The 24,977-nt window shown below is 44.5% G+C and overlaps 1 protein-coding gene and 1 non-coding gene across 2 annotated transcripts; one reads left to right on the forward strand and one right to left on the reverse strand.

Moving 5' to 3' along the window:
- Positions 1-10,874: 10,874 nt before the first annotated feature.
- On the forward strand, positions 10,875-10,949 carry Trnas-uga. The gene has a single exon. It is a non-coding gene; the product is annotated as a tRNA-Ser (tRNA).
- Positions 10,950-13,439: 2,490 nt separating this feature from the next.
- Positions 13,440-24,772, reverse strand: LOC124620253 (the record flags this gene model as incomplete). The annotated part of the gene is made up of 3 exons (XM_047146921.1): positions 13,440-13,469; positions 24,354-24,455; positions 24,710-24,772. Coding segments are annotated over 3 exons (195 nt in total), but the record flags the coding sequence as incomplete, so codon positions are not given.
- Positions 24,773-24,977: the final 205 nt, after the last annotated feature.

The following is a 24,977-nucleotide window of genomic DNA, read 5'->3' on the forward strand; positions in this document are numbered from 1 at the left end:
ACTTAACTCGCCCAGAGATGTAAACAAACGCGCATCAGCAGCGCCTGTTAGGCGGAAGTGGTCCGACAGCCGGTCAGTTCCACTCATTCCACCTGGAAGGAGGTACACGACTCGTGTCGCCTGTCGTTCAACCGTCCATCGACGGTCAATACCGCGGTTAGACCGCGTCTACATTGTTACTTTGTGCCAGGAAGGGCTCTCAACAAGGGAAGTGTCCAGGCGTCTCGGAGTGAACCAAAGCGATGTTGTTCGGATATGGAGGAGATACAGAGAGACAGGAACTGTCGATGACATGCCACGCTCAGGCCTCCGAAGGGCTACTTCTGCAGTGGATGACCGCCACCTACGGATTATGGGTCGGAGGAACCCTGACAGCAACGCCACCATGTTGAGTAATGCTCTTCTTGCAACCACAGGTCTCCGTGTTACAACTCAAACTGTGCGCAATAGTCTGCAGGATGCGCAATTTCACTTCCGACGTCCAGGGCGAGGTCCATCTTTGCAACCACGACACCATACAGCGCGGTACAGATGGGCCCAACAACATTCCGAATGCACCGCCGAGGATTGGCATCACCGATGTGTGTCACTTATGCCTTCAATTAGATAATCGTCGTAGACGTGTTTGGAGGCAACCCGATAAGGCTTAACGCCATAGACTCACTGTCCAGCGAGTGCAACAAGGTCGATGTTCCCTGTTGTTTTGCGGTGGCATTAGATGGAACCGACGCACGTCGCCGGTGGTCGTGGAAGGCGCCGTAACGGCTGTACGATACGTTAATGCCATCGTCCGACCGATAGTGCAACCACGTCGGCAGCATATTGGTGAGCCATTCGTCTTGTTGGACTATGATTCGTGCTGCCATCGTCCACATCTTGTCGATTACTTCCTTCAGGTTAACGACATCGCTCGACTAGAGTGGCCGGCTTTTTCTCGAGACATGAACCCTGTCGAAGATGCATGGGATAGACTGAAGAGGGGCTGTTTATGGACCAAGTGACTCGCCACCCACTCTGAGGGATTTACGCCGAATCGCCGTTGAGGAGTGGGACAATCTGGACCAGCAGTGGCTTGATGAACTTGTGCATATTATGCCACGACGAATACAGAGATGGGTGAATGCAAGAGGACGTGCTACTCGGTATTAGAGGTACCCGTGCGCACGGCAGTCTGGACCACCACCTCTGAAGGTCTCGCTGTATGCTTGTACAACATGCTATGTATGGTTTTCATGGGCAATAAAAAGGGCGGAAATGATGTTTACGTTGATCTCTATTCCAGTTTTATGTACAGGTTCCGGAACTCCCGGAACCGAGGTGATGCAAAACCTTTTTTAATGTGTGTATTAAATTCGTCCGAAACAGTTACTCACTCCTCGTCGCAGACGGCGGCTGTCACTCGCCAGACGTACAGTGTCACGTGCTGTGACGTACACGCCACGGCCTGTCTTTCTCGTGGATCTCGGATCGTGAAGGGTGTTGGCACTTGCTCCTTACACTTATGCATCCTGCAGTGCTGGTATACTGTGCATAGTCCCGGACTTAGGATTCTGAAGGGCGGCCTGTTATATTGGCTGCCGTAAGTGAGCGACTCCTACTTCGTCTCTGAGGCGGCCGGGTGGCGGTTGGGTTCCATGTCTAAGACTGTACGTATGAGGGCAATTAGCGCGTTGCAAGGACTGTATCCTACAGTGAGATACAACAGGCACACACGTAGTGTTGGATGAAGCTACACGTTGCTGAACAGACGTTCTGATTCGCAGTGTTCATTATTTGACGCATCTTAAGTGGCACGTGTTCACAGCTCAAATGCGCAACTGAAAAGTTCCGTATGTGAACGAGGGTAATAGCGCACGTTCCGATTCCACCTGTCTGTCTTCAAACATGACGTCAAATTTCGAATAGACAGCACAGTTTACGCTATTTACTAAGAAAATCACATATAAAATTTAACAACAGGCAGCTTACGGACTTCAAGATGGCGATGACAAGCAAGACAATTTCGGCTGCAAACCAACTTAAAATACGCAAAATGTGTCATCCACTTAATGAAACGAAACTAATGGGATATCCGCGGGTCACGACAAACTTATATGCGACAATGAGACATAAATTATAGCAAGATAACCACATGGTCCAAAAATAGCAAGAATTCGTCCAGAACAAACTGAAGAAAAAACAAAACACACACACACACACACATGTATATACACACACAAACCGGATCGAATATTTCATTTCACCTATAGACATCGACGGGAAAGAAAACAAGAAGTATTTCTAAGAGTTGGTAAGCGCGTTTCCTACACCTGAGAAATAGTGTCTGTTCCAATTTGGCGCCAGTCGTGTAGGAGTGGCGCTGCTAGAGCCACTATGGAGATGCAGATTAGGTTTGCTTTAAATACGCGCTGAAATGGTTATGAGCGGTATATACCTTTGAGGCTGAACATGGTGAACTGATGTTAATGGAGAATACTTTAAGGCGACAAGGCGACCATCATCAGTACCCCACTGACTTTGAGAACGGTGGTATAATACGGCTACAAGTAGCTGCATATTCCTCCTGTGATACTGCAGAAAGACCTGACATGCATATAGCCATTGTACTTCATTGCTGGCAACGGTGTTCACACGAATGTACCGTAGCGAGAAAACCAGACTCCGGACGGCCATGAGATACTACCGAGAGGACAGACCGTCTTGTTCGGCATATGGCTCTGTCGCATCGTACTGCATCTGCAGCAGCAGCTGGCACCACAGTGAACACAACGAACTTTTACAAATCGGCTACTTCAAGCGACAGTTTCGTGCCCGGTGAACTATACCGCGCACTATACTGACCTCAAACCAACGCCGTTTGGCACAACAGTGATATCAAGCGAGAGATCACTGGAAGTCAGGGTGAACGTCTTTCGAGTTTCCTGATGAAAGCTGGTTCTTTCTCTGCACCAGCGATGGCTATGTGTTCGTAAGGACGACATATCTGCGTACTAGACACACTGGACCTCCACTTGGAGTGTGACGTGCGATTTCGTATGACAGCATGAGCACTCTCGTGGTTGTCTCACGCACTATGACTGCAAATATGTAGCTTAATCTGGTGATTCGCTCTACTGTGCTGTCATTGATGAACAGCATGCCTTGGGGATTTTCCAACAAGATAACACTCGCCCACATATCGCTGATTCAACCCAACATGTTCAACAGTGTGTCGACATGTTGCCTTGGTCTGCTCGATCACCAGATCTGTCTCCAATCGAGCACAATTTGGACCTCATCACCAACTCCAGCGTCATAACAAACACCGCTAACCGTCTCTGTATTGACCGACCAAGTGCAACAGCCATGGAACTCTGTCCAACAAACTGACATCCAGCACTTGTACAACAGAATGCATGAACGTTTGCATTCAGCTCTCTGGCGGCTACACCCATTGTTAATGTACCAGCATTTCACATTTGCAATGGCTGATCTCTCACTCACATTAACCTGAGATCTTACATTGTTAATCTTTTAAATACATTATCTAGACAAATGTATTCCCGAAGTTTCTTTACTCCATATTAATAGTTTTTCAGTGTTGCAATTTTTTCCCTCAGCATAGTTTAAAGGGGAATAGTGATACCAGACTCCTCTTGCCCCGCCCACCACAAGACGATAATACACGGTATCGTAAATTTAACTTGACAACAAGCCCCCTACAGCAATAATCCATTTCCAATACGCCACACACCCATGATGTCACAATAGGAAAAAATCATAGCCAAATATTTGTAAGAGCCAAGATTCAGTCGCAACAGTTTGATCTGTGCTCATAGGTTGCTGCCTAACCTCCCCCTCGGAACATATATCAAATATGAGAAAGACCCACATTTGTGACAAATAAAACTAGAAGTATAATCATTAATCGTTTCACCCGCAGACAATTTAAGCACTGCTCTTAGGTTCCTGCCTAACCTTATCCGAGGAAATATTGCCGCATTCGGAAATAAACAATCAAATAGTTGTGAGAACCAAAATTAAAAATATGATGGCTACTCGTTTCTGTACCAACAATATAGGGTGTGCTCCCAGCAGATTCTTGCTCTACCACACCCTCGTAAAGCACGACATATCTGGAATAAACAGCGCAAAATCACCACTCGCTGAGACAACCACGGCTAAAATTTGGTAGTAGGCCGCGTACATCCTTCGTATCGTAAAGTAATGACGTCACAACGGACGTCACTGGTCAAAGAAGGCTGGTGGACTTGGACCGTGCTCATGACCCAGAACTACCGGGGTTAGAACTCGCGTGTCTTTCAGCCGTGAGCAAGGACAGATATGATCGCTGGTCACCTACCTGATTTCAGGCGAATCAACTCCCCGTCTCAAGATACTGCTTCCTGCTGCTTCTCAAGACGTGACACTAAGCTGTTATTCACTCCTCTGCAAATGACAACCTTTCCCAGCACAGATTAGAGAGCTCTAAACGACAACGAACTAAGCGCAATTCGAATCAAAATCGAACTGTTGCAACGCAACAGCAGACGCAGCTTCAAAGCATACTGTATTGTTGGGATCCCGTCCTGGGTTCGATGTTAAGCCGCTGTTCATATAGGCTCAGTCCACTCCTTATTTCCTTGCTGGTGATGTTTTGCTGTAAACGAAACAGTTAAGAATAATGGTATATTGGTTAAATACAATACTGATGAGAACTTATGCTACTAGTACATGTTATAAACAAGCCTGGCTAAAAGTCTATCATTAAATCTGTTAAATTCTACGTGTTATATAATTCACTATTTGAATTTTTAGAAACAGTTATGTTTGAGGGTACTGGAAATAGAAACTTCATTAAAACATACAACAAATGTTTTCTGTTAATTAGAGGTTCTTGTATGGAATAGAATTTTAATAGTTGTAATTAGCTTGAAAGGAGGTATGAAGCTAATTCGGTATATTTTCATGCGACGCAACGACATATTGTTCGAGAGATAAAACGGAAAGAATTTCCACAGATGAAACTGGCCTCTAAATGAAACAGTCAAATGTTGATTTTGTGGCCTGCAATTGACGTCAGTACTTTTATTTTTGACTGCTTGGGACCAATGCAAATGAATAAAAATTGAACTATAGTGTGATTTGAAGTTCGAATAGCAATCGTTTATTCTTAAGTGAAATATAACAAGAGTGAAGATTACTGGATGAAGCAGCAAGGAATATATTGATTCCATGTTAGACTCAGATTTTTAAAAGTGTACTTGAGAGCATTCGTGATGAAAACGTAAGCAGACGACTGTCATATATGTGTGAATTATGCAGGGTGTTCCGAAACTATTCGTTCAGATTAATACAGGAGACAGAGAACATTAAAACAATTATATTTGATTGTAGTACATATGGTCCCTGGTGGCAGTTTCTGAGGCAAAGGGAAATTTACACAGAAGGTAGCGTAGGATGCAAAGTACAGCAGTGGTATTGATACGAACTGCTCGAATGCGAGACCATTGGCCTGTATGCACGCAGTACATCGTCGGACTTTTGGCTGGTGTGTCTGTTCGAAGATTCCTGGCATGTCCGCAGTGGAATCGGCATGGACGGAGTTCTAGCTACGAGGTTTTCTTCCGTTTCCACAACGGCTTCATACACCAGCTGCTCCATACGCCTCCAGAGCAAGATATCCAGGCAAGTCAGGTCAGGTGACTTGGGTGGTCAGGCCTCTGCCTGTTCATATTAGAGCAGGTACCGCTGGCAGACTACATCCTCAATTATTTGTTGAATGTACTCCAAACTCTGTCTTCACTACAGTTTTTACTCTCTACTCACCATCAATCACGTACAATTCAGCAACCTGGAGCATGACTGCAAATGAGCGAAGAAAAACTATTAATATTTGTAAACAGGAGTATGAGTTAGATACGGGGACCAAATAAAGGAATATGGAGGTGTAGCGAGAACGAGGAAATCTTGCCCTTGATGCAACAACCAACAATCCTACAGAGGTTGAAGAGAAAAAGAATTCAGTGGGTTGACCAAGAAACACGTACGCCAGAAGAAAGACACGTGAAAAAGGCTTGAGGGGATACTAAACACATACTCCCCACGGGACGAACACGGCAGCTCAGAATAGAGGCCCTCTCGAAGGACATGGCAGCCATGATGACTGAAAACGTGTGGTGGAACCGAGCACAAAAACACAAAGGAATGGAGGAAATTTGTAGAAGCAGCGCGTGGTCTGAAAGGCATGTCATGGCTACACGTGTATGAATGTTTGTATGTATGTATACATTAATGCATAGGTCCCTGTAGTACCATGGGCGTTCTTCCCTATGGTCACTACACATGTACTACCATCCTGTCCATATCCTTGTTGGTGTCTTCCATATGTACCTCCCGAATCTTCTCATATTTTGTCTTATCCGTCCACCTAACTTGCAATACCTTTACCTTACACCATAGATCTGACTCGTCGATTTTCTTTTTCCCCTTTTCACACAGTCATCATTCACTACCCTACAGTGCTGTGCTCCAAAAATACAGTCACAGAAATTTCTTCCTCAAATTAAGACGTATGTTTGATACTTGTAAACTTCTCTTGGCCAGCAATGCCGTTTTTGTCAGTGCTAGACTGCTTCTTATGATCTCCTTATCTTAGACGTCATGAGTTATTTTGCTGTCAAGACAGCAAATTCCATAACTTTATCTATTTCTTCATCACCGATCCTAATGTTAAGCTTCTCGCTGGTCCGACTTGTGCTACTTCTCATCTCTTTCTTCTATTTACTCTCCAACCATATTCTGTACCCATTAGACTGGTCATTGCAATCATCAGTTTCTGTTCGTTTCTACTGAGGATAGGCAATGTTATCAGCGAATCTTGTCAGTGATGTCCTTTCACCATGAATTTTAATCCCACTCTTGAACCTTCCAATTATTTACGTCATTGCTTCTTCGATGTACAGATTGAAAAGCAGGGGTGAAAGACTACGTCCCTGTCCTCCACCATTATCAATCCGAGCGCTTCGTGCTTGGTCTTACAGTCTTATTGTTATTGTTTGGTCTTCTACATGTGATTTATCAGAATGATAAATGAACCTATTATAGCACAAATATATGCCATGTGTCCTGGGCAACCGCGCGGGATTAGCCGAGCGGTCTTAGGCGATGCAGTCATGGACTGTGCGGCTGGTCCCGGCGGAGTCCTCCCTTGGGCATGGGTGTGTATCTTTGTCCTTAGGATACAAGTGATACGAGGCCGTTGGGATCCAGCACGGCGTTGCGTACTACCCTCCTCAATCCACCGATTGCATATTCTGCTAACAGTCATTGGATCTCGACCAACCCGAGATGCAATGTCGCGATACGATGAACGCAATCGCGATAGGCTACTATCCGGCCTTTATCAAAGTCGGAAAGATGATGGTACGCATTTCTCCTCCTTACACGAGGCATCACAACAACGTTTCACCAGGCAACGCCGGTCAACTGCTGTTTGTGTATGAGAAATCGGTTGGAAACTTTCCTCATGTCAGCACGTTGTAGGTGTCGTCACCGGCGTTAACCTTGTGTGAATGCTCTGGAAAGCTAATCACTTGCATATCACAAAATCTCCTTCCTGTCGATTAAATTTTGCGTACGTAGCACGTCATCTTCGTGCTGTAGCAATTTTAATGGCCAGTAGTGTACATGTATTTGTCTACCTTCTTACAAAATATGCACAGATTCGCAGAAGTTTTAACCGTAGAAGAGGCACTTGAAAAAATGTAAAAAAACGTTTTTCTTGCGTATTCATCCGAATGAAAGTATACTTTTAAAGCGAGTTTTCAGTTTCTTTATCTGATTGGTTTTAAGCTCGGCGGATAAAAATTATCAGATAAAAAAAGTCGTTTTGACTTTATTCATTTATCTATCTTCTTGCAAACTTTGTACCGATTGGCACAAGTATAAAGTACAGAAGCGGCGTACTTCATATCCTAAGAGGAGAACATGTGCTACATTTACCTCGACATTTACCCATTGTGCCTCACAATAGATAAAGGTTATTGGATAGGAAAATTTCGGTTTGATTTTACTCGTTTATCTACCTTTCGTAAAAGGTTTGAATCGATTCGCACTAATTTAAAGTACAGCGGTGAAACGCTTCAGAAATGTCCAAGAAAAACGTGTTTCTGACGTGCACTGATCGACCAGAAAATTATGATCACCTACCCAACGGCTGGTAGTCCACCTTTGGCACGGATAACAGCGGCGGCGCGTTGTGGCATGGAATCAATGGGGCCTTGGTAGGATGCTGGAGGAAGTCGGCACCACATCTGCACACACACACAAGTCACTTAAATCCCGTAAATTCCGGGGAGAGGGGCGATAAGCTCTGACGCCACGATCAATCACATCCCAGATGTGTTCGATCGGGTTCATATCTGGCGAGCTGTGCGGCCAGCACATCAACTGAATCTCGCCACTGTGTTCCTCGAGCCACTCCATCACGCTTCTGGCCTTGTCATATGGCGCATTATCTTGTTGAAAAATGCCACTATCGTCGTGAATCATGGAAGTCAAGAAGGGGTGTACGTGGTCTGTGACCAGTGCACCCGATATTCCTTGTCCGTCATTGCGCCTTGCACGAGCTCCACTGGACCCATGGATGTCCAAGTGAATGGTCCCCAGAGCAGAATGGAGACTCCGCCAGCTTGTCTCCGACCCGCAGTACAGGCCCGGTGAGAATTTTCCCCTGAAGCTTCGCAACCAACATTACATAACTGTGGTGCGGTTTCTTCTTCAAGACAATTCTCAGCATCATTCTGCAGGGGCAATGAAGATGTTCCTGCATCGTTTCAATTGGAAATGTTTTGTTACCCACAATACAGTCCGTAATTGTCTCCCACTGAGTTTCATTTCTGCTCAAACGAACCGCTGGCAATGAAGACAACATTTTGGCACAGACAGTAATTGTCTCCCACTGAGTTTCATCTCTGCTCAAACGAACCGCTGGCTATGAAAACAACATTTTGGCACAGACAACGAGCTTTAGGCGAGCGTAGAGAATTGGCGGAAAGCACTGGCGGCTGCCTTCTATGATGTGGGTATTGGAAAGTTGGTACAACGCTACGACGAATGTCTGAGTCAGAACGGCGACTACGCAGAGAAGTAGCTGAAAGGTGTAGCTAACAGTTACAAATGAAACATTTCTGATTTTCACTGTGATGTTCATTTCGCGATCAATCGTAACATACTTTCTGGACAGCCCTCGTATACTCGATAAACGCAACGAAAGGGGTGACAAACCGTTGGTTGAACTCAGCATTAGAGTTATGGGAGCTATAGTGATTTGCATGCAGCAGAGGTTAGTTGCCATGATAACTCAGACGCGAATTCATGAGAACGTTAATGTTGACGCACCTACAGAAAAAAATGGTTCAAATGGCTCTGAGCACTGTGAGACTTAACATCTGAGGTCATCAGTCCCCTAGAACTTCTTAAACCTAACTAACCTAAGGACATCACACACATCCATGCCCGAGGCAGGATTCGAACCTGCGACCGTAGCAGTCGCGCGGCTCCGGGCTGAAGCACCTAGAACCGCTCGGTCACCGCGACCGGCTGCACCTGCAGAAGCCAAGAGGGAAGAGGAGGACGATGATGACGCACTGAGACGTGTGATCCAGGAGATGAACAGTGACCAATCACGGATTAGGGATTCAGTCGACATTTACAGTAAGTATACATATGGTAGAGTGTTGGCGCTATACAGTGTATGGCTGAACTTAAAAAGTTCGTAGACTTCGGTCGCGATGTTGTGTTACTGGCCAGTTGTGGTATCTCGTACGTACTTGTATTTCGCAGTACTAGTAGTTTTGGACTGTGCAAGAATACTTGTTTCACTGAAACCAGCAAACTGCACTGATAAACACAGAGTGGAACTAAATATAAAACTAGTGCCCCCTGAAGTGAGTACTTTCCCGCTGGAACTGCTCCCACATATCGTATGTCCACGAAAACTCGATGGCACCCTGCTTTCAGTCGTAGTCGCACGTATGATTACAGGTGCTGCAACACGTTACCCGACCGTATCACAGGTTGCACTTGCTAAACAAAGACTTTCGCAGGAAATGATGACTTTGAAGTGTGCTGCTCATACGACGAAGTTGGCCGATATTCGGGGCTGTTTCTCTGGTAATAACGGAACTCTCTTGCAGACGGTGGCAGATAAAGTCGATTGCTCGATTTCATAAACAAACGGTCTAACAGTAATCCACTCCATGACACTTCTTGTAACCAAGACTTTCACTTCTAGGAATAGTGCTACAGTGTCTAAACCAGGGAAAACCATTCCTAATGTAATAAAGGAAAAGCATCAAAAACCTGTTGTTACTGACGTCGTGGTTCAGAGATATTATCGTACTAGGAAACCGCCAGTGCCACAAATTGAAGCGATAGAAACAGGATTGAACCAACAGATACTGAAAATGTAAGAAATAATTATCCGTTTGCAGAGCACCAGTTCCCATCTGCCGTTGCTTCGGAAGAAGGCTGCGCAGAATTCAATGAATTCAAGACTCCATGTGTGTCGAGAACGTGGACGTGCAACAAGGCCTGTGACAGTTACAGCACATACACTGATGATCAAAATCATTATGACCACCTGAAACTTCCTGGCAGATTAAAACTGTGTGCCGGACCGAGACTCGAACTCGGGACCTTTGCGTATCGCGGGCAAGTGAAAATCTCATTCTAGAAACATCCCCCAGGCTGTGGCTATGCCATGTCCCTGCGGTATCCTTTCTTTCAGGAGTGCTAGTTCTGCAAGGTTCGCAGGAGAGCTTCTGTAAAGCTTGGAAGGTATGAGGCAGTGTACTGGCAGAAGTAAAGCCGTGAGGACGGGGAGTGAGACGTGCATGGGTAGCTCAGATGGTAGAGCACTTGCCCTTGAAAGGCAAAGGTCCCGAGTTCGAGTCTCGGTCCGGCACACAGTTTTAATCTACCAGGAAGTTTCATATCAGCGCACACTCCGCTGCAAAGTGAAAATCTCATTCTGGATTATGACCACCTGCTTAATACCTTATTTGTCCGCAACTGGAACAACATATTCCACTGATTTTGCGTATCACGGATCCGAAAATATGTTGGTGCGTTTGTGGAGATATATTGCATTAGATGTCTACGCACATCTAACTCGCTTCAATAACGGGCCGCTTATTTGCATAGCGGTAATGGCTCCCGATAACGACCCAGATGGGATCCATAGGATTTACATCAGGCGAATTTGGTCGCCGAGGCACCAACGCGAGTTCACTGTCATGCTCCTCAAAACCACGGTAGCACGGTTCGGCTTCAAAAACGGACGATTAAACTGCTGATAGCAATGTGCGCTCCGAAACGCTTGTGGTTGCATCAGCATTGTTCTCTTTCAGCTGAGATGCCACAGATCACCATCTATCCTACTTTACGGAGCAGACAAACCTTCGAATCGCACGTTCCGAATAGAATAGTGGATGTCCAGCCATTTACCGCCGAATGGTAATTTCACTGTCATTTTACCTCTTTCCGTAGATGCTCACGACGGTAACACATGAACATTCGACCACCATCGCCGGTTTCGAGGCACACGTTCACAGGGTTTGCGCAATAATAATCTGTCCCTTGACTAAGTCGCTTATCTCAGTGGTTTTCCCCATTTCTAGCCCATATATTCGCTAGGATGATCTCCATCCGTCTCGGCTGCGCTTACATACTTTTCATAGCGCGTCCCGTACCTGCAGCGTCACCAGATGGCGTCCAACCTCTCGATGGGCAGTGCTCATAACGTTTTGGCTTAACAGTGTACACGCCTTATCAACATGATACCTTCAGACGCCGACACCTTGCTCACCACTATGATGGAGGCCAAACTACTCGCAACTGGTGCAGACCAAGAATATGCTGAGTTTACAGCAAATCAGGGATTACACCGAGTTGCTGTTGGATTTACATGGCCTTATCTGTTTGTTCTCCGGCTAGGAGCGATGGACACCCTATAGAGCTGCCGAGCTTGTGTCGGAACTCTTGTAGCAAACAGTGTCTTCAGTAGTTTGTGAAATATGCATTTGGCGCCTTCACTGACATGCTGGCGTTACAGAAAATTCCACAGGGTATCCGTGATCTAGTAATTGTAACCGAGCAGCTGCTTTTTGATATTTAAATGGATGAAACGATTAGTACCTACGCAGACATTTCAGTGACTATGCAAACGAAAGCGGCAGTCAGCAAAATAACTACGTTGTGGGTAGACTGTCTTATCAAACCTGTGTTGATAATTGTGGTCTTCATTAGAACCGAACGAGGATGAGATTCTCCTCCACATCTCTGCGCAGCAGAGGAAAAGCTACTCTACTTTTCTGCAGCTAACCACTACAACTATGCGAGGTACTGCTTGTAATATTTTGAGATCAATGGAAGAGTTACAAGCCCATATCTTGCAGAAACTTCAGAAGTGAAAGCATGTGATGTGCCACAAGTAGGCATACTGGAATGCTACTTGGAGCGACATGTTCACTGAAACTACATTCGTGCGATACGGAAAGGGTCAAGGAGGCATTGTGGGTCAAACTCCTAATCCGCGTATGGTGAAAATATGCGCCCACAGTTTCCACGTCTGCAGTCAGTTGTGCACAGACGTAGACGAGACGTGTGCTAATGTCAATCCAAGAAGGTCCGTCACGTATCACACGGCGAGATACTGATCTACGAAGAAATCTGACCATTTCGATCGTGAAAAGATACGTAATACACTCTCTCATTGCATCGATCCCCTCTGCTTTCTTCAACATCCTGTTGAAATAATAACCATTATGGGAGGCAGTGTTGCATCTTTTACAGTTAACGTAGACCAAGCAGTTTTCGGCAGAAGGCAGCAGATGCAGATATTCGAAGGAACTTGGCCAGGAGGATTCCACGACCCAATCCCGATAAAGGTTGTAACGCTATTTGTCATGATGGAAAACATGAATGTCGGTACAGAGTTTGTATCCGGTACACCATTGATTTATACACGGGAAATTTGCTTGATATAAGCTACTCGTAGATCAATTGATGTTGCAGACTTGCTGAAGTGCGAACAGGCACACTTCTCCACCGCTCTCTTCAGAGATGATGAGCAGATTAGATTCAGTGCCAAATCACAGTCGAAGGAACTGCTGGCCACTGGAGCAACCATACACTTTTGTCATCTCCGAACGCATTTTCGGAGTTTATGCCTTCAATTGACACATTTGTCATTGGTGGCTGTGCTGTATTCTGCACAATCGTGTGGCCTACAAATGGGACAGTCCTTGACTTTGTTCAAAAGGTTAATTATTCTGTGAATAGCAAGCTGGAATACTCAGGCGTATACTTGATATTTGATCGATACAACACATACTGTATCAAAAGCCTAACTGGTTAAATGTGCGCGGTTTCACATGTGATGAGAAAACATCAATTCACTCGGCATTCAGCTCTATCTCTGCTGACTGAAAAGAAACTGCAATTGTATGACATTATAGGTAAACATCTGGCTGAGTGGCGCTTTTCTATCAAAATGCCCATGAGCCCGTTCTCACCGGTAGAGACTGTGTGCCCACTGAAGCAACAGACGAAGAGTCAAAGCTAAGAACAGACTTCTACATCGGAAATGAGGACGCGGATGTTACAGTCGTTCCAAGGACATTACGGCTGGCAAGGGGGAATTAAGGTGATTTCACACGACACCGATGCTCTTCTGTTTCACAACTATGCTGATAGTGAATAGCAAGCAAGATAACCCAGGAGCCAAACAGCCTGTGGAAAACTTCTGTTAGTGTTGAACAATAGCATCGAAGCATGCAGAGATTTGCACTAACCTTCTTGCAGCACACGTTCTGTCGGGATGTGAGACTGCTGGGAATTTTCATGGAATAGGGGCAAAGAAAATAATTCAGAAATTGAAACAGGGTTAATTCATTTCATCTGTGGACAACGTAACGTCAGACCTATTGGACATCATCAAACAGGTGACTGCTATCATCACAACTTGATGCAGTCTCAATGTAAAAGACAGTGTCTCCAACATCCGATTTTTAGTTTGGAGTACTAAGGTGGCAGAACCGGGAATTTCATTTGTTAACGAATTAAAATCGTTCCCCCGGCGAATAGAGCACGTTAAACGAGCACATATGTTGTGTGCAATCTGGAAGTCTGCAATGGACCAACGACCAAGTCTACGGACCGTTTGCGGTGTGGATGGAGTCGTGACGAAGCGTTCGAAGTTCTGCATCCAGTGACACTACCAGACGATCTGCTTATAGCTCCGGCAGGTAATCTTCTATGATTCGATGCAGTCACGTTGCGGAAAAGGTTGCGCTGTGGCAACTGTGTAAACACATCGACGTGACAAGAGTCATGGGACACCTCCTACTACAGCATCCGACCCCCCTTTTGCCCGGTGTAGCGCGTTGCTCGGCGGGGTATCGATCAACATGCCGTTGATGGACCCCTGCAGAAATAATGAGCCACAGTATTTCAATAGCCGTCCATAACCGAGAAAGGGTTGCCGGTGAAAGATTTTGTGTTCGACCTGACCTCTCGATCATACAGGGTGGTCCATTGGTAGTGACCGGGCCAAATATCTCACGAAATAAGCGAGAAACGAAAAAAAAAAACTACAAAGAACGAAACTTGTCTACCTAGAAGGGGGAAACCAGGTGGCGCTATGGTTGGCCCGCTAGGTGGCGCTACCATAGGTCAAACGGATATCAACTGCGTTTATTTAAAATATGAACCGCCATTTTTATTACATATTCGTGTAGTACGTAAAGAAATATTAATGCTTCAGTTGGACCACTTTTTCCGCTTCGTGATACATGGCGCTGTAATAGTCACAAACATAAGGCTCACAATTTTAGACGAAAAGTTGATAACAGGTAGGTTTTTTAAATTAAAATACAGAACGTAGGTACGTTTGAACATTTTGTTTCGGTGGTTCCAATGTGATACATGTACCTTTGTGAACTTATCATTTCTGAAAAGACATGCTGTTACAGTGTGATTACCTGTAAATACCACATTAATGGAATAAATGCCCAAATTATGTCCGTCAACCTCAAAGCATTTATCAATATGTGTAACGACATTTCTCTCAACAGCAAGTAGTTCGTTTTCCGCAATGTTCGCACATGCATTGACATTGCGCTGACGCACGTTGTCATCCGTTTTCGGTGGATCACGATAGCAACTATCCTTCAACTCTCCCCACAGAATGAAATCCGGGGACGTCAGATCCGGTGAACGTGCGGGCCATGGTATGGTGCTTCGACGACCAATTCACCTGTCATGAAATATGATACTCAATACCGCTTGAACCGCACGCGAGCTATGTGCCGGACATCCTTCATGTTGGAAGTACATCGCCACTGTGTCATGCAGTGAAACATCTTGATTGCACCATTTAGATAGCCATCGATAAAATGGGGGCCAATTATCCCTCTTCCCATAATGCCGCACCATACATTAACCCGCCAAGGTCGCTGATGTTCCACTTGTCGCAGCCATCGTGGATTTTCCGTTGCCCAATAGTGCATATTATGCTGGTTTACGTTACTGCTGCTGGTGAATAACGCTTCGTCGCTAAATAGAACTCGTGCAAAGCATCTGTCATCGTCCCGTAATTTCTCATGTGCCCAGTGTCAGAACTGCACACGACGTTCAAAGTCGTCGCCATGCAATTCCTGGTGCATGGAAATATGGTACGGGTGCAATCGCTGTTGATGTAGCAGTCTCAACACCAACGTTTTTGAGATTCCCGAATCTCGCGCAATTTGTCTGCTACTGATGTGGGGATTAGCCGCGACAGCATCTAAAACACCTACTTGGGCATCATCATTTGTTGCAGGTCATGGTTGAAGTTTCACATGTGGCTGAACACTTCGTGTTTCCTTAACTAACGTAACTATCCGGCGAACGGTTCGGACGCTTGGATGATGTTGTCCAGGATATCGAGCAGCATACATAGCACACGCCCGTTGGGCATTTTTGATCACAGTAGTCTTACATCAACACGATATCGACCTTTTTTCTGCAGTTGGTAAACGGTACATTTTAACACGGGCATTGTATCACGAAGCAAATATCGTCCGCACTGGCGGAAAGTTACGTGATACCACGTACTTATTCGTTTGTGACTATTACAGCGCCATCTATCACGAAGCGAAAAAGGTCGTCCAACTAAAACATTCATATTTCTTTACGTACTACACGAATATGTAATAAAAAATGGCGGTTCATATTTTTAAAAAACGCAGTTGATATCCGTTTGACCTATGGCAGCTCCATCTAGCGGGCTAACCATAGCGCCATCTGGTTATCCCTTCAAGCTAGACACGTTTCGTTCTTTGTGGTTTTTTCGTTTGATGCTTATTTAGTGAGATATTTCGCCCGGTCACTATCAATGGACTACCCTGTATACAATGAAGGTTCCATGGGATTCATATCAGGCGGGCTGGGTCGACAAATCACTAGCTCGATTGGTCCAGGATGTTCTTCAAACAAATCGCGAACAGCTGAGCCAGGTGACATGGTGCATTGTCATCCATAAAAATTCCGTCGTTGTTTGGGAACGCGAAGTCCATAAATGGCTACAAATGGTCCTCACGTAGCCGAACATAATCATTTCCAATCAGCCCACACCATTATGAGCCACCACCAGTTTCACTGTGCCTCGTTGACTTCTTTGGTCTGAAACTTACTGGCAGATTAAAACTGTGTGCCGGACCGAGATTCGAACTCTCGACCTTTGCCTTTCACGGGCAAGTGCTCTACCAGCTGAGATACCCAAGCACGACTCACGGCTTTACATCTGCCAGTACCTCGTCTGCTATCTTCCCAATTTCGCAGAAGCTCTCCTGTGAACCTTGCAGAACTGGCGCTCCTGGAAGAAAGGATACTGCGGAGACACGTTTCCAGAACGAGATTTTCACTATGCAGCGGAGTGTGCGCTGACATGAAACTTCCTGGCAGATTAAAACAATGTGACCCACCGAGCACTTTCCCCCGATAGGCAAAGGTCCCGAGTTGGAGTCTCGGTCCGGCACATAACTTTAATCTACCAAGTTTCATATCAGCACACACTCCGCTGCAGAGTGGAACTCTCATTCTGGAAACTTCGGCCTGTGTTACGCTCGAGCCCTACCTTCAGCTCTTACCAACTGAAATTGGAACTCACCTGATCAGGGCCCGGTTTTCCAGTCGTCTATGGCCCAACTGATATGGTCACGAACCGACTAGAGGCGCTGCAGGCGATGTCATGCTGTTAGCAAAGGCATTCGCGTCGGTCGTCTGCTGGCACAGCGCATTATCGCCAAATTCCTCAGCCTTGTTCTAACCGATACGTTCGTCGTATATACCCCAAATTGATTTCTGCACCTATTTCAGGCACTGTTGCTTGTCTGATAGCATTGACAACTCTAGTCAAACGCTGCTGAGTTCGGGTGTTAAGTGAAGTCCGTCGGCGACTGCGTTGTCCGCGGTGAGAAGTAACGCCTGGTGTTTGGTTATCTCGGTACCCTCTTGCCACTGTGGATGTAACGATTTCCAGAATGGAGTGTCCCAAGCTTCTAGCTCCAACTACTACTCCGCGTTCGGAGTCCTAACTAAGGTGGGAGCATATGGGATTGGTTCCCAAATATGTGAGTGGCTCGAAGACTTCTTAAGTAATAGAACCCAGTACGTTGTCCTCGCTGCTGAGTGTTCATCGGAGGTGAGGGGATCATCTGGTGTGCCCCAGGAAAGTGTGGTAGGTTCGCTGTTGTTTTCTATCTACATAAATGATCTTTTGCATATGGTGGATAGCAATGTGCGGCTGTTTACTGATGATGCTGTCGTGTACGGGAAGGTGTCGTCGTTGAGTGACTGTAAGAGGTTACAAGATGACTTGGACAGGATTTTTGATTGGTGTAAGGATGGCTGCTAACTCTAAATATAGATAAATGTAAATTAATGCAGATAATAGGAAAAAGAATCCCGTAATGTTTGAATACTCCATTAGTAGTGTAGCGCTTGACACAGTCACGTCGATTAAATATTTGGGCGTAACATTGCAGAGCGATATGAAGTGGGAAAAGCATGTAATGGTAGTTGTGGGGAAAGCGGATAGTCGTCTTCGGTTCATTGATAGAATTTTGGGAAGATGTGCTTCATCTGTAAAGGAGACCGCTTATAAAACACTAATACGACCTATTCTTGAGTACTGCTCGAGCGTTTGGGATCGCTATCAGGTCGGATTGAGGGGGGGACACAGAATCAATTCAGAGGCGGGCTGCTAGATTTGTTACTGGTAGGCTTCACCATCACGCGAGTGTTACGGAAATGCTTCAGGAACTCGGGTGGGAGTCTCTGGAAGAAAGGAGGCGTTCTTTTCGTGAATCGCTACTGAGGAAATTTAGGGAACCAGCATTTGAGCTGACTGCAGTACAATTATACTGCCGCCAACTTATATATCGCGGAAAGACCACAAAGATAAGATACGAGAGATTAGGGTTCGTACAGAGGCATATAGCAGTCATTTTTCCCTCGTTCTGTTTGGGAATGGAAGAGGGAGAGAAGATGCTAGTTGTGGTACGAGGTACCCTCCGCCACGCATCGTATGGTGGATGTATATGTAGATGTACTTGTGTTAATTCCCATCACGCTGTCATAATCAGATCGGAAACATTTCACATGAATGACATCAATACAAATGACAGCTCGGACGATGCACTACCCTTTTACACGTTGTGTATTCGATACTACCCCCATCTCTATCGCTATCACGTGACGTTTTCGCATTACAGACAGTTTCCTTACCGACAGCCCATAATGGCAAAAGTTGAGAATTAAAGGTCCAGTGTGGAACTTCTTAGAGCTGGCATACCTCAAGGATCCGTCCTGTAACGAACGTTTCTTGCAACCGATGTCAATGAACTGCCACTGCTCCCTCAATTGCTGTTGGCCCAGCTTGCAGATGATACCGCACTCCTCTCTAGCAGCCCCCAGGTCACTGCGCCAATGAGAAGACTACAACGCCAACTTGTCACCACCGAACGTCGGACATAACGCAGTCTTATCCGGCTAAATACAGAGATGATAGCAGCCATAAAGTTCACACGGCGTCGTCCCGACCTTCGTGACACATTGGTTTTACACAATGTAGAACAACCCTGGATAGCTCAAGCCAGATACAGAGGAGTAGCGCTGGACAGAAAGCTGATATTCAAAGTACAGATCCAGACGGTGATCAGTGGAAAGCAACGGTAAACCACCACTGAAATCACTTCCCATGGCGAGTCTCCCCCATGACAAGACCTGCCGTAAGACAGAACACAAAGTTTTAGACTGTGGGAATCAAGTTATTTCACCTCCTTCACCAACTCTAGCCACTATAGGCGAGTCGCGACCTCAATATGAGTACTAAACTCAGGTGGGCATGTTGTCTCAACAACAAAATAAATTAGCAGAAACATCTCAGCAAGGCCCAAGGACCTACCAGCCCAAGACCCTGATAAAGCGAAAATAAAGAGAAAATCACCTCTATACCTCACATCCCAGAACTACAGGCATTACATATGGTAGCACTACTGCAACAGAACTAAAAAAAAATATAAATATAAAAAGTACTTTTCTCACTGCAGTGTATGTTCAAAAAGAAAGGCCGGCCGAAGTGGCCGCGCGGTTCTGGCGCTGCAGTCTGGAACCGCGAGACCGCTACGGTCGCAGGTTCGAATCCTGCCTCGGGCATGGATGTGTGTGATGTCCTTAGGTTAGTTAGGTTTAACTAGTTCTAAGTTCTAGGGGACTAATGACCTCAGCAGTTGAGTCCCATAGTGCTCAGAGCCATTTTTTTTCAAAAAGAAATGTCCAACTAGACTGATACATTAGACGATGACAGTGTTTTCGATGATGATGATTAAGGTGGTTAAAGATTCACCAAACAAATTGGACCAAAATGTAATATAGAAGTATGTTATAAGTAAAAAAATTGCAAAAAATGTGTGTATCTTACCATCAAAATTCTCGTATTGCGTTTAATTTCGTTACATTTTTTGTTTTCTTTCTGTTTTCGATATTTTAGAGCTCCAAAAACCTTTTACGGCAGAGCCAGAATTGGTTGGTTGGTTGTTTGGGGAAGGAGACCAGACAGCGTGGTCATCGGTCTCATCGAATTAGGGAAGGATGGGGAAGGAAGTCGGCCGTGCCCTTTCAGAGGAACCATCCCGGCATTGGCCTGGAGTGATTTAGGGAAATCACGGAAAACCTGAATCAGGATGGCCGGACGCGGGATTGATCCGTCGTCCTCCCGCCCAGAATTGGACTTACCGAATATCATTCGTACATATATTTTTCAACACAATTCCATCGTAACATGTTGGTTGTAAGCCATTTCCACTTCGAGAGCAATGTTTCAAATCTGACACAACGCTTATCTGGCCTCTGCCAAAGTATTGCTGTGTTGTTTGTGATCCTTACTAGGTACGATTTATGGAGGAAATCGATAAAGAACCAAGAAAGGCAGCTCATTTTGTATCATAGCGAAATCAGAGAGTGTCACCGATACGATAAGGGAATAGGAGGCGGCAATCCTTAAAACAAAGGCGTTTTTCGTCGCGGCAAGATCTTTTCGCGAAATTTCAATCATGAACATTGTCCTATGAACTCAAAAATATTCTTCTGACACCAGCCTACATAGGGAAAGACGATTATCTTAGCAAAATGAGAGAAATCACAGCTCGCAGAGAAAGAATTAAGTGTCCGTTTATCCCATGTGCTACTCGAGATTGGAACAGTAAAGAAATAGTCTGAAAGACGTTCTGCGACCACTCTCTCAAACATTAAAAAGTAATTTTTGCTATCAAAAACCGTCTTGAACACAATTTATTTATTACGGTGACCGGTTTCGACCACCACTGTGGTCATCTTCAGACCAACGAGTAAGAATTAAATTGTGATCAAGACTGTTTTTGATAGTAAATATTTGTAACACATTGATCACTGTTCACTCCCACAACGTATTCAAAAGTAATTAAAAAGTGGACTGCAGAATAGTCATTTACATGTACATGTAGACTGCGCCACGTGCAATAAAGTTTTTGGCTAGCAGTAGCGACTCTCCTTCAAAAGCCAAAAGGAGCGCTCGTTGTAAATCGTGATATAAATGGCGTCTCACATCGGAACAAGAACACCTCTCGAAGTGTGTGGTCTTCCGCGGGCAGAGTCGGTTAATATAAACGTTTTCTGGGTGAGGTATCGCGTCGTACTGTAAAATAGCTTTCACTGAATGATACGATCGTCACGGCGCCTGTTGCACTAGACAGCCTCTGGTCCTACGTCCTGCCACATACATATGACGCGATACTGCACACAGAAAACTTCCATTTTAAGAAAATGTATACCCCGCTAATCAACAAAATGTTCTGAGACAACGCATAAGCGGTACTGGACTATTATAAACGTCAAATTAGAAATTACGAGGGCTGTCCAGAAAGAAATTTCCGATCGGTCGCGAAATGGAAACCACAGTGAAAATCAGAAACGTTTTATTTACAACAGTTAGGTACACCTTCCACCTACTTCTCTACACAGTCAACGCACCAACTTCGAGTTTCGTCGTAGTGTTTTATCAACTTTCGAATATCCTCGTCATAGAAAGCAGCCATCTGTGCTTTCGGCCAGTTATCTGCACTGGTCTGTAGCTCTTTGTCTGTGGAAAAATTTTGTCTCCATAGCCAGTGGTTCTTGTGAGTAGAGATGAGACTCAGGGTCAGCCAACTACGGACTGTATTGTGGGTGATCAAACACTTCTCATCGGAAACGCTGCAGGAGCGTCTTCATTGCCCCTGCTGTGTGCGGCCGAGAATAGGCATGAAGAAGGAACTGCTCGACAGTTGTGTTATGTGGGCTGCATAACACAGGCGAAATCTCTAAACAGGCCCTCATACTTGGCGGGAGACGCTATTCCCTACGCATCTTTACGTGCTCACTGTTCACTCAAAACTGAAAAGAGCGACGCGACACGATCGACGGGCATACTAGAGACACTGCCCAGCACGTCCGTGCGAAGTTTTACCGGATTTCCCAGTGCTTTCCATTTCGCGACCGATCGGAATTTTACTTTTGGACAACCCTCTTACTTAGTAATGGGCTGTTAAACGTGTTCACGTCGCTGAAAGAATCTATACGAAACTGTAGTACTGAGCCTAATCACGGACACTCACTATATAAGTGCCATTGTTCTTGTACTTCAGCCATACAAAATCATAGCTGAATATACTGATGTTACCTTAGGATAAAGTCTCAGTTGACTACGCTTTCAGGAAAATTAAACATCATGTGTACTGATGTACCAACCGACTCACCATTATTTCCCATCGGGCAGGTATCACAGTCGAACAACATTTCTGAAACGACAGTATTTCCAAACTCCAATGATTCTTTTCACATTCACTGTAGTGCCCGATTTTGGCTATGATACCAGTATCAAGTGGCAGTTGATGCACTTCAGGTCATGACATCACGCTGTCCAGTCACGGGCAACAAGCAACAAACAATGCGTCAGGATTGCTATCGACTGCTTTCTATCGAGAGTTTCTTGGAGACTAACACACTTAGCGAGAATTTTCAAGTATCCATTGGGTGAAATATTCACTGGAGCTCCTCGAGTAACTATTTACTTTCAGTAGATAGGATACGCAATACATCTTTGAAAAATGATCATGTGAAGGTTACTGATAGAGTGATAAAGAGAAGTGTCAAGTCCTATCCAGGTGACTGTGAAAAAATATAGTCTAAAACGAACATTCAGAATGTGGATAATCTGTGTGTTTCTCTGTTCACTTCTGCGGTATTTGCGCTCAGCAGTTTCTAAATCACAGACTGCACACTAATTGTAGCTATTCAGCCACTTTCTGCTATTATTCGTTAAATGCAACGATTTCACTGATCTGCTGTGTGCAGTCTGCTCCGGGTCTCTGTAACTTCTCTGCTCCACTCACTCTGAGTTATCAGTTCATTGACACCTTTTTCGTGGAACAATACCTCCGCGTCCTCACCGATCCTTTTAAATCATCTTGCTTTTACATTTATGTTGCAAATAATTATTACCTTTCGTGCTCATAATTATACTGAAAATACTTCCACGTCCTCCTTGCCCAGTATTGCCATGGCAAATACTCAGTTCTTCTCCAGTGCGTTGTTGACAGAGGCGTACACTAACAAATTTCTTCATACATTCTGTTTTCGTGTTGGTTACCGATCAGCCCTAACTGTGATGCACCCTTCAGCTGTCGCTTGTAATCCTATATTCGAAACAGTATAAGTGTTAAACTTTTTCCCCACAACTTCCTTCAGGTTCAGTATGGAACAAGTTATAAATTTTCCTACCTTCATTTCTTTTCTCTTTGTTTTATTCCAACCGAAGCATCTCACTAAGCGGAATGTCCACGTGATAGCACAGTTCTCAGACCTTCTTACTTCCACCCTTTGTTATTTAAGTCGTTCGTCGCCTTCGCTCTTTTGCCTACGTCCTGAAATTTTATTGTAATTCCATGGCGTCCAAGTAAGCATACAACTTCCACAGGAGTGGTTACGAGCTAAACACTGCCTTACACACTATATAACATTCGTATATTTTGATTTTCAATTCCACCGGTTTTTGTGAATTGTATAAAGTATTCACCAGTTCCATGGCTTCCCATATCTGATTCTACCATAGAAATAGAATAATTACAAAAAGCCTTCGATAGTTTAGAGGAGGAAATGATGTCCGAAATCGTCGAGTTAATGCCTTGTCCCTGAAGGCTGTTAGCTGGGAGTAAAACTGTGTACTAACGGAAGGCACAGTCGGTTGCTGTGGGCTAGAACGACTCCCGTGTGATACGAAGACCCTAAATGGCGAAGAAGACTTCGTATCATAAGGCACAAAGTGCGGTATTCAATCTCGAAACACTGTGACAGGTTAAAAGCTGAACATTGGATGGGTGTTTGATCCAAGAATCTTGTCCTTCGCTGTTAGAGATCCTGTCGCGTGAGCTACTTTCTTTCTTTTCTTTTTCTACAAAAGACTTTGTCCTCTTACTCTGGAAAATGTTTATATTTACACACGGAAATAGTAATGGCTACACACATTGCCAGTCAAAAATACATTTGTGGATTTTATTTAAATAATTTGTTATATAATTATATCATTCTCAGTATCTTAAGTCCAAATTAAATATTCAAGTAGAATAAATGTCTGTTTCATAATTTACATCCTAGAAACCTTGGCACGGACATCTTAGTTCCTTACAAAACCTGAAGAGTTTTTTTTTTTTTTTTTTTTTTTTTTTTTTTTTTTTTTTTTTTTTTTTTTTTACCCTTGGTGTTTCATAACGCATAAGTACACGCTTCCTTATGTAATTATCACACAGTGCAAGATATCCAACTCCAATGAAAGGTTTGTTATGTACAGAAAACATCTGAATGCATTCTCTTCAAATTTCCCATTGCTTGAGTGGGGAAGAGGGAAAGGCATAACTTTAAAGAAAATTCCCAGACCTTTGTATAAGCATGCAATATCTTTAATGTCCGTTGGAAATCTGGTTTCAGTTCTTTCAGAATCTAAAGCTAACACAAACACTTCCACGCAAGATGCCTGACGCGTATGAAACAATACTGGTGAACTTTTACTTTTTATGGGTCTTTATTATCGACTTAATGTAAAATACCTTACTGGATAAGAACCTGGGACGATGTTCTTTGCGTGACAGGCGGGCCAAGAAGCAAGCCCAACTAAGTGTTACTGATAACTGACACGCCAGTGTTCTATAATTAACCCTAACATTAAACTAATGTGCTTCATTCTACATTCTTCAACTACTATGGTCCCCAAAAAGTCAGAACTACATGTCTCTCCAAATCTTGCTTTATGAACTGAATCATCAAAGTGCTGTAGCAATTTTAATTCATAAATTGCTGCAATTCCAGTAAGATAGTGATCA

Source organism: Schistocerca americana, chromosome 6 (genome assembly GCF_021461395.2).
Source record: "Schistocerca americana isolate TAMUIC-IGC-003095 chromosome 6, iqSchAmer2.1, whole genome shotgun sequence".
Taxonomy (NCBI): domain Eukaryota; kingdom Metazoa; phylum Arthropoda; class Insecta; order Orthoptera; family Acrididae; genus Schistocerca; species Schistocerca americana.